The following is a 14,175-nucleotide window of genomic DNA, read 5'->3' on the forward strand; positions in this document are numbered from 1 at the left end:
CAGTTTTGGGAGCTAAAGTACTGTTAAACCTACCTACAAATTTTTTGTAAAACACAGATAGGTACATTTCAGAGTTAGCTATTCGTATTCATTTAGAATAAGGGGAAATATCCAGCTAAGCTAACCTAACCAACATCATTTAGCTAGTTACTGAGTCTGGTACTACTGGACCAGTGGCTTTGAATTTAAGGTATACTTGTTGTTAGATTTAATTTAAAATCCTCCCAGTTTTCATCATTATTCAATGACATTTGGATGTCAGGTCAGATACGTCGACCATATTCCATATTAGCTTGGTTGTTCTCCCATTTACATGCTAACATTAGCTTTGGCAGCTGGTCCATTTAGCTCCAGTTACTGGTTGTATTTCAGCTGCAGCTAATGTCTGCATAAGAGCTAATTTGTGTGGTGCAATGTGTTTTGGTTCAGTGATGTGTCAATCTCCAAAAAGTAAAGCCTTAGCACAGTATTAATTGTATTTAACGTTTGCGTCTACCTCTTTGGGGGCTGTAGATGGAAATTAGCTAGTAGTTGCTGGTTGTACATCTCTTGTCTTATGAGTATGAGTATGAGATTTATGTTTTGCGTTGTTTTCGTTCATGGTTCCAGACCAATAGATTTAAAATTTAAGCTAAATTCACAGTATAACTAGGCTAAGTTGGAATATAAGAGGAGTTGGTTCAATGGGATGCTAACAAATGGAGCTCTTCATTTTATTACAGTTGAATAAATCTCTTTTTTGTAGGTGCAAGAGTTTGAGCATGTAAATGGGAAACTGAGCTCTCCAGATCTGATTCCCATCGGGATGGAGCTGAAGAAGCTGACGGAAAGTATATCCTCTGATCCCAACACCCCTGTTCCAGCCAGCCCTGTCGCTACCCAGCCCGGCACCCCTGTCCCGCCAGGTCAGAGCGAAGTGTCTGCGCTGGTCATGTTTTACTTTTCTCTGACTGTCAGGCTAAGTTCATCCTTAGGAAAGGTTTTTGATAGGAAGAAAAGTTTGAGTTGTTGTTGTTTTTTCTGGATTGTAGAGAAGACTGAGTGTCTCTTGGGTACCGCTGATGACAAGGAGACCACAGAGCAAGATAGCAAGAAACTGTCAGAGCAGGAAGTGAGTCCTTTTTTCTTCCACTGTCCATCGCTTTCATTCTGTTCTCCTTTATTGTCTTGTCCGTCTTCTCATGGTGCATCACACTTTAACCACGCTCATCATCCCCAGAAGACACTTCTGTCAAACTTAGACACCTTTTAACTCGCCTCTCTGCCCTCTACCAACTTTCCTCTTTCTCCTCCTTTGCCCTGTCTGTGTTTCCCTCAGCAGACCTCCGGTGCAGAGCCAGCATCTGCACCTGAGAAGGCAGCTGACAGTGAAGAGAGCAAGGCCAGCTCAGAGGAGAAAACAGGAGATGAGAGGGACAGAACCGAGTCACCCTCCACAAAGACAGAGCCATCTGCCAACCCAAAAGACTCCTCTTTGAAACAGACAGAGCTGTCATCCTGTCAAACCTCACCCAAAAGTGAGCGCTGCATCATCCGTGTGCTGCAAATTTTATCCTCCTGTGAGGTGGCTTAATTGAGTCTTTTCTTTTTTTTTTTTGTTATCCACAGTGGAGTCCTGCAAAGAAACAGAGAAGTCCTCAGAAAAAGGAGACACTGATTTTCCTCTGGCAAAAACTGAAGACAAGGAAAATAAGCCAGGTAAACACGCTGTGAATCCTTCAATTAAACGAGCACAAATGGCGTGACGTGTGCTTTTTTGGGAGTCCATCATCCTTCTGCCATTTACGCTGCTGTTGCAGATGATATGAAGAGTGAGGATGCGTTAGAGGGTCGATTGAATGGAGACAAGGACACTTTGGATGAGATGGACGAGAGCAGGAAGGAGGACAAAAATGGATTCAAAGCCAAGTTCATGTTTAATATAGCTGATGGAGGTTTTACAGGTAAGAATAGATCTGACTTTGCTTCGATCCTAAATGGATAAGAAATGTCACTTACAGCTACATACTGCACACCTGAGGCAGGAATGAGTTGTTGAAACAACATAGTGTTGTCTAAAGTAAGTAATCTGGACTCAAAATGTAAACTTCATGAACATCATTCCCTCATAGAGTTTCATAGTTTTCATGCAGCCTTGATTCTGAATGCACATTGCATTTTGAACCCAGCAAACAGATCGCGTTTGTCAGCAGGACACATTGGTTATGGTCTAAAAGAGGACAAAAACGCCAACATAGCATAGAAACACGTTATGAAATGCTGCTGACTCATTTCCATAATGTTATTCTGTAACATTGTGAAGCTCAGTTTTCATTTGTAAATGTGAACAAGGCTTTTCTTCAGCGGAGAGACACGACTGCTGTGGCGTTATCTAGAAACAAATGAATACGCATTTGTCAGGACTGTCAGGACAGTATGAAACGGGTACATTTTCTGTCTCACTGCTGGAAGCCCTGCATTTAAATAAAACTGTTTTAATGTCCTCAGCTCACAAAGACACCCAAATTCAACATTAGCGGAAAAAAGTATCTCCAATAATGTCTCGCGATGGGGTGCTTCGAGACTGTTCAGATTTCCTGAAATGGAAAGAGGACACGGTAGAGCTGTCCCCTCCAGCCCCTCTTCATCTCTAACACACTTCAGCTTTGTGCTCCTGTGCTTCACCACAGGCTCTTTATTCCTGGTGCCACCATGCAATCGCTCTGTTTTGTCATGAAACCTGTTTGTGATGCTAATGCGCTCTCGCTTCTCTTTATAAGCTGGAAACATCTTGAATACTACTTTGCTCTTTTGTAACAACTGTCTGTCTCCGTACTTTCCCCGTCAGAGCTGCACACCCTCTGGCAAACTGAAGAGCGAGCGGCGCTGTCTTCTGGAAAGATGCATGACATCTGGCACCGTCGCCATGACTACTGGCTGCTGGCCGGCATCGTAACGTATCCTTCCCCAGATGTCGGAGCGAAAGGCTCAGCATCTGGAAAAGTAATGTAATTACTTATGACCGGGGGGAGCTGCGCTGATATTTACAAACTCTGAGCAGCGATATAAAACTGCGCTTTCCACAAACCTATCCCCGGTTTTTATTTGAAGAATTTTATGAGGGTCTGTGCTCCCATTTGTTTTCCTTCACCAGGAATCCATCTCAGACATGGTTATGCTCGCTGGCAAGACATTCAGAATGACCCACGCTATGCTATTCTGAATGAGCCCTTCAAGACTGAGATGCATAAGGGCAACTACCTAGAAATGAAGAACAAGTTCCTGGCTCGCCGCTTTAAGGCAATCTGAGTCTTTATAATTAAAAATGACTACTTAAGGCTGCAATGATTCAAGGATTAAAGGATTTGTTACGTCTGAATACAAATTGACACAAACTGTCTCTCAAACTGTATCTCCCTCTGCTCCTCGCTCTCTTCTTCTCCCCCTCTTTCTCTGTAGTTGCTGGAGCAGGCGCTGGTGATCGAGGAGCAGCTGAGGCGGGCAGCTTACCTGAATATGACCCAGGACCCCAGTCACCCGGCCATGGCTCTCAACACTCGCTTCACCGAGGTGGAATGTCTGGCCGAGTCCCACCAGCACCTGTCCAAAGAGTCTCTGGCCGGCAACAAGCCTGCCAATGCCGTGCTGCACAAAGGTCTGCGGGCCAGCTTCAAAAATAGCGACAGTCGTATTTGTCAGAATTTCTGTGTCACCTGCCAAAGGCTCGTAAACAAGAGAGCTAATCCTGCACAAATTACTCTTACTGCGAAAATTACTGACGTCAGTTTTTCAGAAGATGCTGTCAGTCGACAGGATGTGCTGTGTGTGGGAGAGTGTGTATAATATCAGGCTGTGTATGAAACATTCATTTTATTATAAATCTCCTAAAATCCCCCTGGAAAGGACAAAATTTCATGATTACTGTTTTCAGAAAACATATTTTATTGACATATTTTTTCCTATTGGTGTCTGTTCATATGCTGCACCATTGGAAAACAATGCAATACTGTCCACTGCAACAAAAATCAGCTCTCAAAAACAAGAAAAAAAGCAGTAAAATGGGAGAAATCTGACTCGTCTCAAAGAAATTCTGACTGCAGCAAAGCAGTTTTGTCCTTGTCAGAGTCGATCAAACAGTTTTATAATCCTAGAAATAAAGTAAGAAGTTATAAAGAAAATTAAGTGCAAGAAAAGCTTGAAATAAGTGAAATTCTCTAACATAAAACTGTCTGGTAAAAAGAAATAACCTGTCAGACAGAAAACAAGCACGTGTTGCCTTGAATTAAAATATTTAGTGTTAGATTTCACCTTTTGCTGTGTATGTTTCATCCTTTTTATCCTGAGGCAGTCGGCTTGCTTCACTCTATCACTTATTTGTAGAAATTCCTTAAAACAACATAAATTCAGCTGGAAACAGGTTTATTCATCCGCCCAGAGAGAAAATGGAGTGAAAAAGGAAGTGCATAAAGACGTTTCCACGCCGCTGCTGTGTGTAGAGCGTCTAACAGGCAGATCCTGTTCGACACAGTGGCTTCATTTTCTGTTAATTTGACTCACCGTCTCAACATGCTCACAGTGATTACTGGGATGAAAGTTTGGGAAGAGGCCAAGACCCAAGACTGTTGTTCAAACGTTATCGTTTGAAAATGTTGCTGCCCGTGACCCCCTATTGATTTATCTGTCGGTAAAAAAATGATATGGCATTTTAGTTCTTGACTTTCGTTAATTTCAGGCCCTGGATCACAAAATTAATTAGCTTTTTTCAACGATTTAAGGTTACTTACACTCCTTTTCATGCAGTCGCTCGCCATTTTTTCTCCTTGATCTTTTACTCACTAAATGACACGACGTGTAGGCATTAAATGGTTGTTAAAACCAGTAAAGCCCCTTTTTTCTGACGTGGATTGTGAGCGTGTTGGTGCGTGTTCTCATGCTCTTACAGTGCTGAACCAGCTGGAGGAACTCCTGAGCGACATGAAGGCGGATGTGACTCGACTGCCCAACATGCTGTCCAGGATCCCGCCGGTGTCGGCACGTCTGCAGATGTCTGAGAGGAGCATCCTGAGCCGCCTCACCAGCCGAGGGAGCGAGCCTCCACCGCAGCAGGTGAGATGGTCAAGACGGTCAGGGTGGTTTCAGAAAACTGTTTGATTTCCTGAATAAGAACTGATCTGGACTCATTTGTTCAAAGGTAATCAATCCCTCTCTATCATCACTAATGACCCACTAGAAGTGCTAGAACTGCCCTCTGCCTGTGTTTTCCTATCTTCTATACTGGAGGCTGGTTTACAAACAGTGACCAACAAATCCTGCATAGCACGCCTTTGAGATAACACTGCAAGATGGAAAATGTTCTTCACTGCTCAGAACTACGAGCTTCTTTCCTTCATGTTTTGGACTTGGCTGGTTATTGCTGTGCAGTGCAGGCTGGCGGCTCATAAGGGTGAGGAAACCAGGCTCGCTGAGATGTGCAGCCAGGCTGAGTAAAGTCTAGAAATAAAAGGCTGCGGCCCAAAAAACGGTGAAGTATTCTGCAGTCATGACTCAGTAACCCGAATAATTCTGAATATTCCTTCAGAAACCTGTGGAGACTCAACCTCGCTATCCCCCATGGAGGCGTTTCCCAGGTGTAATGAAAGCCAAGACAAGAACGTCCCTTAAGTTGTTTACTTTCAGCTCTGAGCTCCTCGTTTCGGATCCCAAAGGATTTACCAGAGGCGGTGCTGTCTCAGTACTTTCATCCGTCCTGCACCTGTTCATCACAGTTGAACGTGTGTGTTTTATATCTCCGTTATACAAGACTTCAGCCCCGCACTGTGATTGGTCTCGCACTCAGACTGCGCTTTTTCGGTTGCCATGCCAACTCTTGTCGTAACCAGGGAAACAGTCGGCAAATCTGACTTCCTTTCCTTTGTTTTGTTTTTTTTGTTTGCTTGCTTTTCTTCTCTGGTGGGGCTGCTCGCTCGCTGCGAGATGCTGCATAGAAGAGCGAATCCACGCTGTGTCGCTGCAGCCACAGGCAGCGCTCACCCTCCTCTTCTTCTCCCATCAGGGAGGAAAGTTTGAGCATGCAGCAGGGAAACTTACCTCTTCTGCTTGTCTCTCAGCCTTTTAGTCAGGGTGCGTTTGGCTGCTCCCAGATGTACAGCAGCAGCTTTGGTGGAGGATTCAGAGGACCAGGTGGACAGCCCATGGTCAACTACAGTCAGATGCCTCTGGGACCCTACGTCAGCGGTAAGCGCCGACATTTATGGCAGGATGTTGTATTACAGGTGACACAAACAGGCCGGACTGGAGGCTGTTCATGCAACTGAAATTATTCTGTTCTCTAACTCATATTGAGCTGTCAATAAACTCACATTTACAATAAAGGACGCAGCTGTTTTTACAAGCAAAGCTCTTAAGATGGTTCATTAGCGACCACGTTGATTATCGTTGCTGTCCCCGATCACTTTGACTGACTGCACTTTAGATATTTTTTGATGACATTAAGAAGACAAGTCCATAAATTGCACAGAATTCTGGTTGATTACATTTCTGTCATCTCTGTTTATAATTAGTTAGATTGTATTCACCAAGTTAATTGCTGAGATCTGATATCAGCTACAAAGAATCAGATGAAACACGAGCGTTGAGACGATCGTGTGTGTGTTCGACACGTCCGCAGGTGAGTCAGACTCGTTTGGGAGAGAAAACAAAGGAATTTAAATTACTACCCAAACTGTCTTCGCTGTAAACATCCATCACAGCTTAAAGACAGACGTCCCAGTTCAACTTCGACCTGTCTGCATACCTTAGGTGCACACTCAGCGAGGGGTTTGCAGACGTTTTGGGTTTGCTCACTTCTAGTTTTGCTTCTCACTAAGATCGTGAAGATGCTTGTTCACTGACTCAGAACATTTCATGTCAAGGCAAAAAGAAGCGAAACATATGCGTAAATCTGACCTGTCTCTCCTCTGTAGTGTCCACTAACGGCCCTCCACCCCCTACAAGCCATCTGGACAAGAAGTCACTTGACTCCTTGAGAGACGTGGCCACGCCTGACCTCAAGTCGGGCAAACCTAGTGATGTCATCTGCATTGAGGACTAGACCAGTTCTGTAACACTGACCTGAGGTCAGAAACTCCCAGGGATGGATTCTGTATGGATGACAGCTGCCCATCTCTTCCTCCACATCCTCCTCTTTCTCCTGCTCCTTCCTGACTTAAAATCTACAAAATCAAGCTCTCTGTCTACGGATAAGGCGATTAACTTTTTGATTAATGCAGATGTATCTATCTTAACAATTGCACTTTTATCTTTCAAGGATTCTATAGAAGTATTTCAGTAGATATTTGCGTTTGTTTGTGCCGGAGAGCCGAGGATCAGGAGGGAAAATGAAGCAGCTTTTGTGAGAGAGATTTTTTTCCAGCCCTGCACTACAAGGCGAAACTCCAGCGAGTTGGCATGACTGAGTTTCTGATGCTCTTGATTGGGGCTCATTCTGATCTTGGAATGTGTGTGTTGTTCGCGCCAGCCTGGACTTTTTCATTCTGCGTGACCCCCCCGTTGCTTTTATCCATCTGCCTATTCACTGTACACTGTGACTGTGCCCCACTGGAGCTTGTTCCCTGTGAAGAGGAGTGGACTTCAGGACGTCTTCGGTCGTAGTCTGACAGGAGGCTGTTTTCCTGAGGGCCGATATTGTTACTTTAAATGAATATGTGTTCTGTCATTCATGTAGTAACCAGTGGATAAATTATTGATTTGAAAGCATCAAAAACTATTATCATGTATGCAGTAGCTGGACACAGTCTGTCTGAATCCTCTAAAGACTGCCACCCGCTGGTAATTTGGAGAAAGTAATCTCAGCCAAACCTGCAGATACACTTGACTGCGGTGCCAGTAACCTGTGAGGGTTGGCTTCTTGTACTGTATATACTCAGAGACTGCTGTTTATTTTACCTCACATAGGTCTAATCATAGTGAAAATATGTATATGGATGAAATCAGAAGCCTGGCTTGGCGTCCGACATGAAGATCAAGCAGAGAAGAAAAAGCTGCAGGAGTGGCAAAAATGATTTTTAACGCATTTCGGAGAAGACTGAGTGTTTCTGTGTATGGTACAATATTTGTGATTCTTATTATATTTGAATGTTAGTAGTGGCTGTAGAGCTTAACCCTGGGGCCGTGACCAGTGGGACTGCACTATAAACAGGAACTCGTCTGGTCTACATCCACACACAGGGCTTCGGTGTTCACGCCTAACTGAGAACAGAGTCCTGGGTGGAGAGTGGCTTTTCCCCCTCTTAGGTACATCCCAGGGACTTTCCTGGCCCCCTTTCATTGTTAGGACTGAATAAGAGCGTATGTGCTTACGGCGCAGTGTCACCTGAAGTCTGGTATTCGTCGCAAAATGAGCTTTTGTTCGCTTTTCTTTACGTTAAGGTAAAATAAGATGTATTGGTCACTTGGTGCCATTAAAGAAGATGATCGATCCAGTATGATTTGTTCTTTGATGCAGTGTGTTTCCTCCAAAAGGGGTGAAGACTGTAATTGGTAGTGTCACGGTGAAGACCTACATTTGAAGGAGTTTTCTTTGTATATCAGCTTCTAAGGACCAATGTTGCACAGCATTACTCTTTAGATAACGTCTTCACCTCCAGTCATGTTTGGGTTCTGAGAGTGTATCTTGCTGCCTATTGCTTTACCTGGTGTGAAGACACGTTAGCATGGTATAGCTACATATCTTGTCCATTCCCTCTACTACTATTATGTGCTAAAGTGACTGTCCACTAAGTAAAACAATCTTTTATAAATTCAAGCTTACTCTGTTTCCTTTTCTATGAAGGCATCGCTCGAATGTGTGGACTCAAAGTGCAACTTGTTATTGACATATATTTGTCTTTTTTTCTTTTTCCAAAGATCCAGTGGCATTACCTGTTTGTATTATTCTCGCCATTGCCACAGCACTTATTTGACATTGTTGGATGACGATTGTGATTGGACTAATCTAAACTGAAGAGGTAGTGTTGTACAGAGTTGGTGAGTGTATTTTCTTACTCTCCTTTTTGCCACTTCAAATGGTTGTCCTGAGGTGCTCTCTTCTGACCCCCTTTACGCGTACTTAGATTGTGTCACTGCGACCTCCTCGCCCATCATCTCTCAGACAACATGCTTTAAAAGAACTAAAATTCAGTTTCAGAACATCAAACGAACCTTGAAGTGCATCCCATCCGTTTTTGCGCTCTTCTTCGTTGGTGTTTATCAGTGCTGTTCTGTTCCTCGTGTTTCTGTTCACGCCATCAGTTACTTGACCACGACATGTATTAGGTTGCTCGACAGATAGAACCTCAGAAACATGTAAATACTTGAAAGATTTTTCAGAGATCAGTCCATCTCGTACAGATTCATGTATCGAACTGAAAAAAGATGAATGTCTGCTGGATGGTGTTGCCATAGAACTGCAGTGTGCACCGTATGTGCTCATCAGTCAAAATCATGTCCTGTTCCCTCTGGAGTGATGACCATGAGATGACGTCAAAAACACAATACTCCAATGAAATGCAATCAAACTGAAGTCAGTATGAATGTAATGTCTGTTAGAAAAAAAAGGCTTCAGTCTAATATTATAAATATGTTAACAATGTATGTACATGCTTATTAACATGGCTTCAAAAGCTACCAAAAGACCCTGATAAAAGGCACCTTTATGAATGCACAGCATGTGAAGCGTTTGACATGACGGTTCACTTTGGGGAAGCGGTAGTGTATCTAGCATTTACAGACAATGAGCTCCAAGCAGTGTTATGGTTCTGATATTTGTGCTGTATAGCAATTGAATGAAAAAGTGAATTGTCATCTTTTTATTTGTACTCTGTGTATTTGTTCAATGTGTTTTAATAAATCTTCTGGACAACAGTAACATGGTGTGATTTTATTCCCCTCCTTTGCAGTCAGACAGGAGCGAAGAAGCACACGTGTGCATTTCTGAGCCGAGGCGGGCTTCACGTTTAACTCACGCAGCTGACTTGCTTGACTTGCCCTCACATGTTGACTTGTGTTCGCTGTGAAACGTCTTCCAGCGCCGCACGTCACTATCTGCACGAGCATGCAGCGCTGTAAATGTGATTACAGGCAGGAATAGAAACACTGGTGTAGTCAGCGGGGCACAAAAATAGCATTCACAGCGTAGTCGGAGAATGGCTTAAAGACAAAACTGAAAAGAAAATAATGAGGTTAAAGGTCACGCTAACCTGATTCTGGCACCACACAGCCCACCACGACCTGTACTTTCAGCGTAATGGCTTTACGTTTCTTAATATATTTCATGAATTTATTATATTTTATCTTCAAGTCCTTGTTTTGTGCATCGCCTGGCTGCGAGACGATTCCTCCTTGCTGATAATAAAGTTAAAGTTGAAAATTGAAGGTCAAAGCCGCTGTGTAACTAAATAAGCGACCCAATGAGAAATGCGCGGGCAGCAATTGAATTATGAAAAGACAATCCCTTTGGCCAAAGCTTTGTCTAAAGCAATAAAGGAAAACCGAACTAAGAGTCAAATAGACGAAAAGAGCATTTTTCCAGCCTCAGCATTGGGGAGGATCATTTCTCTGCTTTTATTGCTATTTTTGCATCAGAAAAACCTGCAATTTAAGCAATCCTGTCATTACGTTTCTTTTCAAGTTGGGCACCAGTGTGCTTATTTCACGTTTTCAGTACAGTTCAGGCTCATTTACAGACGCATGATAAAACTACACGTAAACACACACAGTTTACACACAGTCACAAAGGCTGCTTCAGCACTTTCACTCCACTTTCTTAGGTTTCAGTCATTATACTAAGACATTTATTCCATTTTCTCACAGTTCTCAGTTTTGTCACAAATGATTCCCCGATCAATTGGCTATGATAGATTATGTACTTAATGATGTCGCATAATGTGTTGAATTTTGGTTCTCTGTCTCACACCTCTTTGGTCTGATCACACTGCGCTGTGCTCTGGTTTTGTGTATGTGTACAATGCAAAGATTTCTTGATTAAATAAAGGTTGAATAAAAAAAACGCTAACGCTGTTGATGCGTTTCTCGCGTTTCTGCTGGCGACAAACATTTTCATTAAATCTACTCTGAGAACAGTCAGGGATTATATTTTTAATAGAAAATACTTCGTGGATTATTATTCTGTGCATTGCGTAATTTTGCCTGTTTTGCTTCAATTCACTTCGAATCTCCTTTGTGTAAATAACCAGAAATCAGTGACCACTTCCTCTTTTTAAATCTCGGAGATTCACACAGCTGACCGCGTACAGCGTCAACAGACAACTCCTGCCCCACACGGAAGTGCTCCGAGACAACATTGCCCCTAATTCCTTTCGTCCAGCCCACTTTTCCTGGAAAACTCCTCGGATTGGTCGAAACGCCGCCTCTTAGGCTTCTCATTGGCCGCGTGCTTGACTTTGTCACTCTGCCATTGGCCGGTTTAGTGTAAGCGCTCTCAGCCTGCTTTGTGCCGCTGTCTGGGCAGCAGCAGGGGTCTGAAGAGTGGGAGGAGGGAGGAAAGCAAAGAAAGGACAGAATGAGACCGGAGGGGCTGAGGGGGTGAAAGGACCCGTCTAAAAAAGAGAGGGACAGAGAGGGGAGATACAGGGAGGAACAGAACCAGAGAACCGAGAGGAGCAGAGAGGAAGGGGAGGGAGCAGGGAGGGTTACCTCATCTTGAGCTGCTAGAGCACACGGTGCAGGGGAGAAGTTGTGGGAAAGTAAACAGCAGAGGAGAATTCCAATCTGCTCACAGCCACTTGCAGCCCTCGCAGGAGACTAGAAAGATGAGTGTGCTGGACCCGGCAGTGTGGTAAAAACTGAGAGTTTATGGGAGGTTACCAGGATTAAAGGGTCACCAGGGAGTGCCTGAAGCTTCTCCGAGGACACACTACTGAGGACAAGGAGGTGAGAGGCGTGTGTGTTTTGATGTCCTGGAAACACTGTCCTTCTTCATTCTGTCTCTCTTCTCTCTCCCTCCCTGCTCTCAGCATGGTTAGCATGTTGCAAAGACAGCAGCTTTGTCCAAAGGGGCCGTTGATGGAGTGTATGTGGGGGGTGGGTGTGTGAGCTGGTTTGTGCCTCTCCGTCTCAGTCCACAGCTACGAGGGCAGCTGAGAGGACGAGGGACGGTGGAGGAGGAGGAGGAGAGGATGGGAATGGCAGATACCCGTGTGGCCCGTTGGCAGAGTGCACACCATCATGGACGATTAAACCTGAGCCCGCCTCAAAGAGAGCGCGAGGCCTTGTTATGATAGCAGCAGCTCCTGACAGCAGGAAGGATGAGTGAGAGATTGGCGGCTCATCCCTGCCCCACGCCTCTGGCCGGCTGTTTTTCAGGAGCACTGCACTGCTCCTCCGCTGCTCCTCTGCTGCTCCTCCACAGCCTTGGGCTCTATGCAGAGGATCCCCGGCCCGGGCCCGGCCTTAACCATTCCAGTTTGACGGCTGCTTCCCGGAGTACAATAGCCCCTCCCTGGATGGATTTCACGCTGCCTCTATACTCTGAGCAGAATAGAGAGGGGAGATAGGGAGGAGAGGGGTGAGGGAGAGGGGTGGGGGGGTGGTAAGGGACCTCTGACCAAGTAATTTGCATTTTGAGCAAAGGCACTGTTTCTGCTTCACTCGCCGGATGTCCAAGTTCCTTTTTTTTTGTTTAAGAAACTCCACAGACTCACTGTATCAGATTTTTCTCTCCTTAGTCACAGTCCAGCATTTCCAACAGACATTAACAATCCGTGCATGCATGGCCTGAAGCTACCACAAAGACTGCACTATCACTGGGAGCCCTCTCCCTTTTCCACACATTCACCCATGAAAACTTTCATATGTGCCCATGCAAGGCCTTGGTGCTCAGATGCACAATCGCTCATTTGATAGCAGCGATACGCCTGTCAAATGTTTACTGGTGTCCTTCACTACACACTGACTTCATTCCTCTGGGAATGGCAGATAATTAACCAGAAGCGGGAATTCAGTGATGTCAGTGAGTTGAGACTTATCTGCAGTGTTTTATTGTCGCACTCGCGTGTTGTTTTCAAGACACGACTTGTCTTTTCTCCTGTAAGCGCTTCTGTTACCAGACACCAAAGCTGAGGCACCTCAACCGCAGAATAACCCGCAATCACCACCTCACATCATGATCTTGATCGTACATTGAGGAAGATCTTCATTTGGCCTGTCTTAAAAGCATCATGTGACACTTCCTGAGGAGAGACTTCACAGTGTCACTCATGCCTATATTTTCACATGTGAGGTCTGACCTGACTGGCACATCAAAGGAGCATCCGCCCCTCTCTTTGCTATGATGGTGACAGCAGGCTTTGCTCCCTGAGGCTGCACAAGAGCAAACATCCAGTAAACACAGTGATTGACTCCACTGGCTGTGGGAATCCAAGCGTTTGCTTTCCTAAAGTGGAAATGTTGGAGACTGTTTACACGAGACGCGTGCTCGCTGTGGTCCCAGGTCTTCTTGTGATGCCGTTGTCCAAAAGCAAGATCAGGCTGAATTTGGCCCTCAATTTGGCCCCTTGCTACCTGTAACAAGCCTGTCGCACAGGATCAGACACATTCCTGCAGCATATTCTGTCTTACTGGTGATGAAATCTTCCAGTTGTTGAGATATTGAGTAAACATGACCTCTTTGAAAGTGAGGTTGTGTATTAAAAAGGCAATGTGAGACAAAGATGATGAAATTTCTGTTAAGAAACAAGAAGCAGGGAATAAAGCCTCATCTGTGTTGGGAGTTCCACTGATTTCACAGGTTGGGGGGGGAGCTAAGCCTGTGGAACAGTTGTATTAAGTCTTCTGTGGCTCAGGAGAAGCTGCTTGAAGTCTCAGTAAGTCACCATGATGACACCTCTTGGAACATGTGGAGTCAGATGTGGGCATGCACCAGGCAGGGAGTGTCTAACTGTTGCGTTAGGGCTGGGGTTTTCACAGTCTGACATTTTGGGGTCCTCCCAGACAACAGAGAACCCCCCCCAAACATCCTCTGCCATCTGTATCAACGTCATATTCATATATTGTGTCATATTACGCTCTGTTGTTGAGAAGTGGTCTATCTGTGGGCACGCAGTAGCTATGGGACGTGACTAATTCCTGATACACCCTCGAAAGGGTTCGGTTTAAGAGAACACTGAATCTCAGGGAGTGTGTGAAGTGGTTGTGTCATGT

The 14,175-nt window shown here is 44.7% G+C and overlaps 2 protein-coding genes across 6 annotated transcripts in view; both read left to right on the top strand.

Annotated features, from left to right (window-relative positions):
- chd5 (chromodomain helicase DNA binding protein 5) overlaps positions 1-9,883 on the top strand; it is a 42,364-nt gene extending 32,481 nt beyond the window's left edge. For 2 of the 4 annotated variants that reach the window (XM_070959257.1, XM_070959259.1), the window contains exons 30-40: positions 746-905; positions 1,032-1,111; positions 1,319-1,517; positions 1,609-1,698; positions 1,800-1,943; positions 2,828-2,936; positions 3,147-3,279; positions 3,439-3,634; positions 4,922-5,085; positions 6,087-6,213; positions 6,942-9,883. In XM_070959257.1, coding sequence (XP_070815358.1) covers positions 746-905; positions 1,032-1,111; positions 1,319-1,517; positions 1,609-1,698; positions 1,800-1,943; positions 2,828-2,936; positions 3,147-3,279; positions 3,439-3,634; positions 4,922-5,085; positions 6,087-6,213; positions 6,942-7,069 — 1,530 coding nt within the window. In that variant the 3' untranslated portion in view covers positions 7,070-9,883. The remainder of the gene's footprint in view (positions 1-745; positions 906-1,031; positions 1,112-1,318; positions 1,518-1,608; positions 1,699-1,799; positions 1,944-2,827; positions 2,937-3,146; positions 3,280-3,438; positions 3,635-4,921; positions 5,086-6,086; positions 6,214-6,941) is intronic. The other 2 variants (XM_070959258.1, XM_070959260.1) reach the window with 1 other exon arrangement.
- Positions 9,884-11,516: 1,633 nt separating this feature from the next.
- The window catches only part of arhgef10la (Rho guanine nucleotide exchange factor (GEF) 10-like a), a 108,325-nt gene continuing 105,666 nt past the window's right edge, over positions 11,517-14,175 (top strand). For both annotated transcript variants that reach the window (XM_070959261.1, XM_070959262.1), the window contains exon 1: positions 11,517-11,907. The gene's annotated coding sequence lies outside the window, so the exon portion shown is untranslated. The remainder of the gene's footprint in view (positions 11,908-14,175) is intronic.

Source organism: Chaetodon trifascialis, chromosome 3, assembly GCF_039877785.1.
Source record: "Chaetodon trifascialis isolate fChaTrf1 chromosome 3, fChaTrf1.hap1, whole genome shotgun sequence".
Classification (NCBI taxonomy): domain Eukaryota; kingdom Metazoa; phylum Chordata; class Actinopteri; order Chaetodontiformes; family Chaetodontidae; genus Chaetodon; species Chaetodon trifascialis.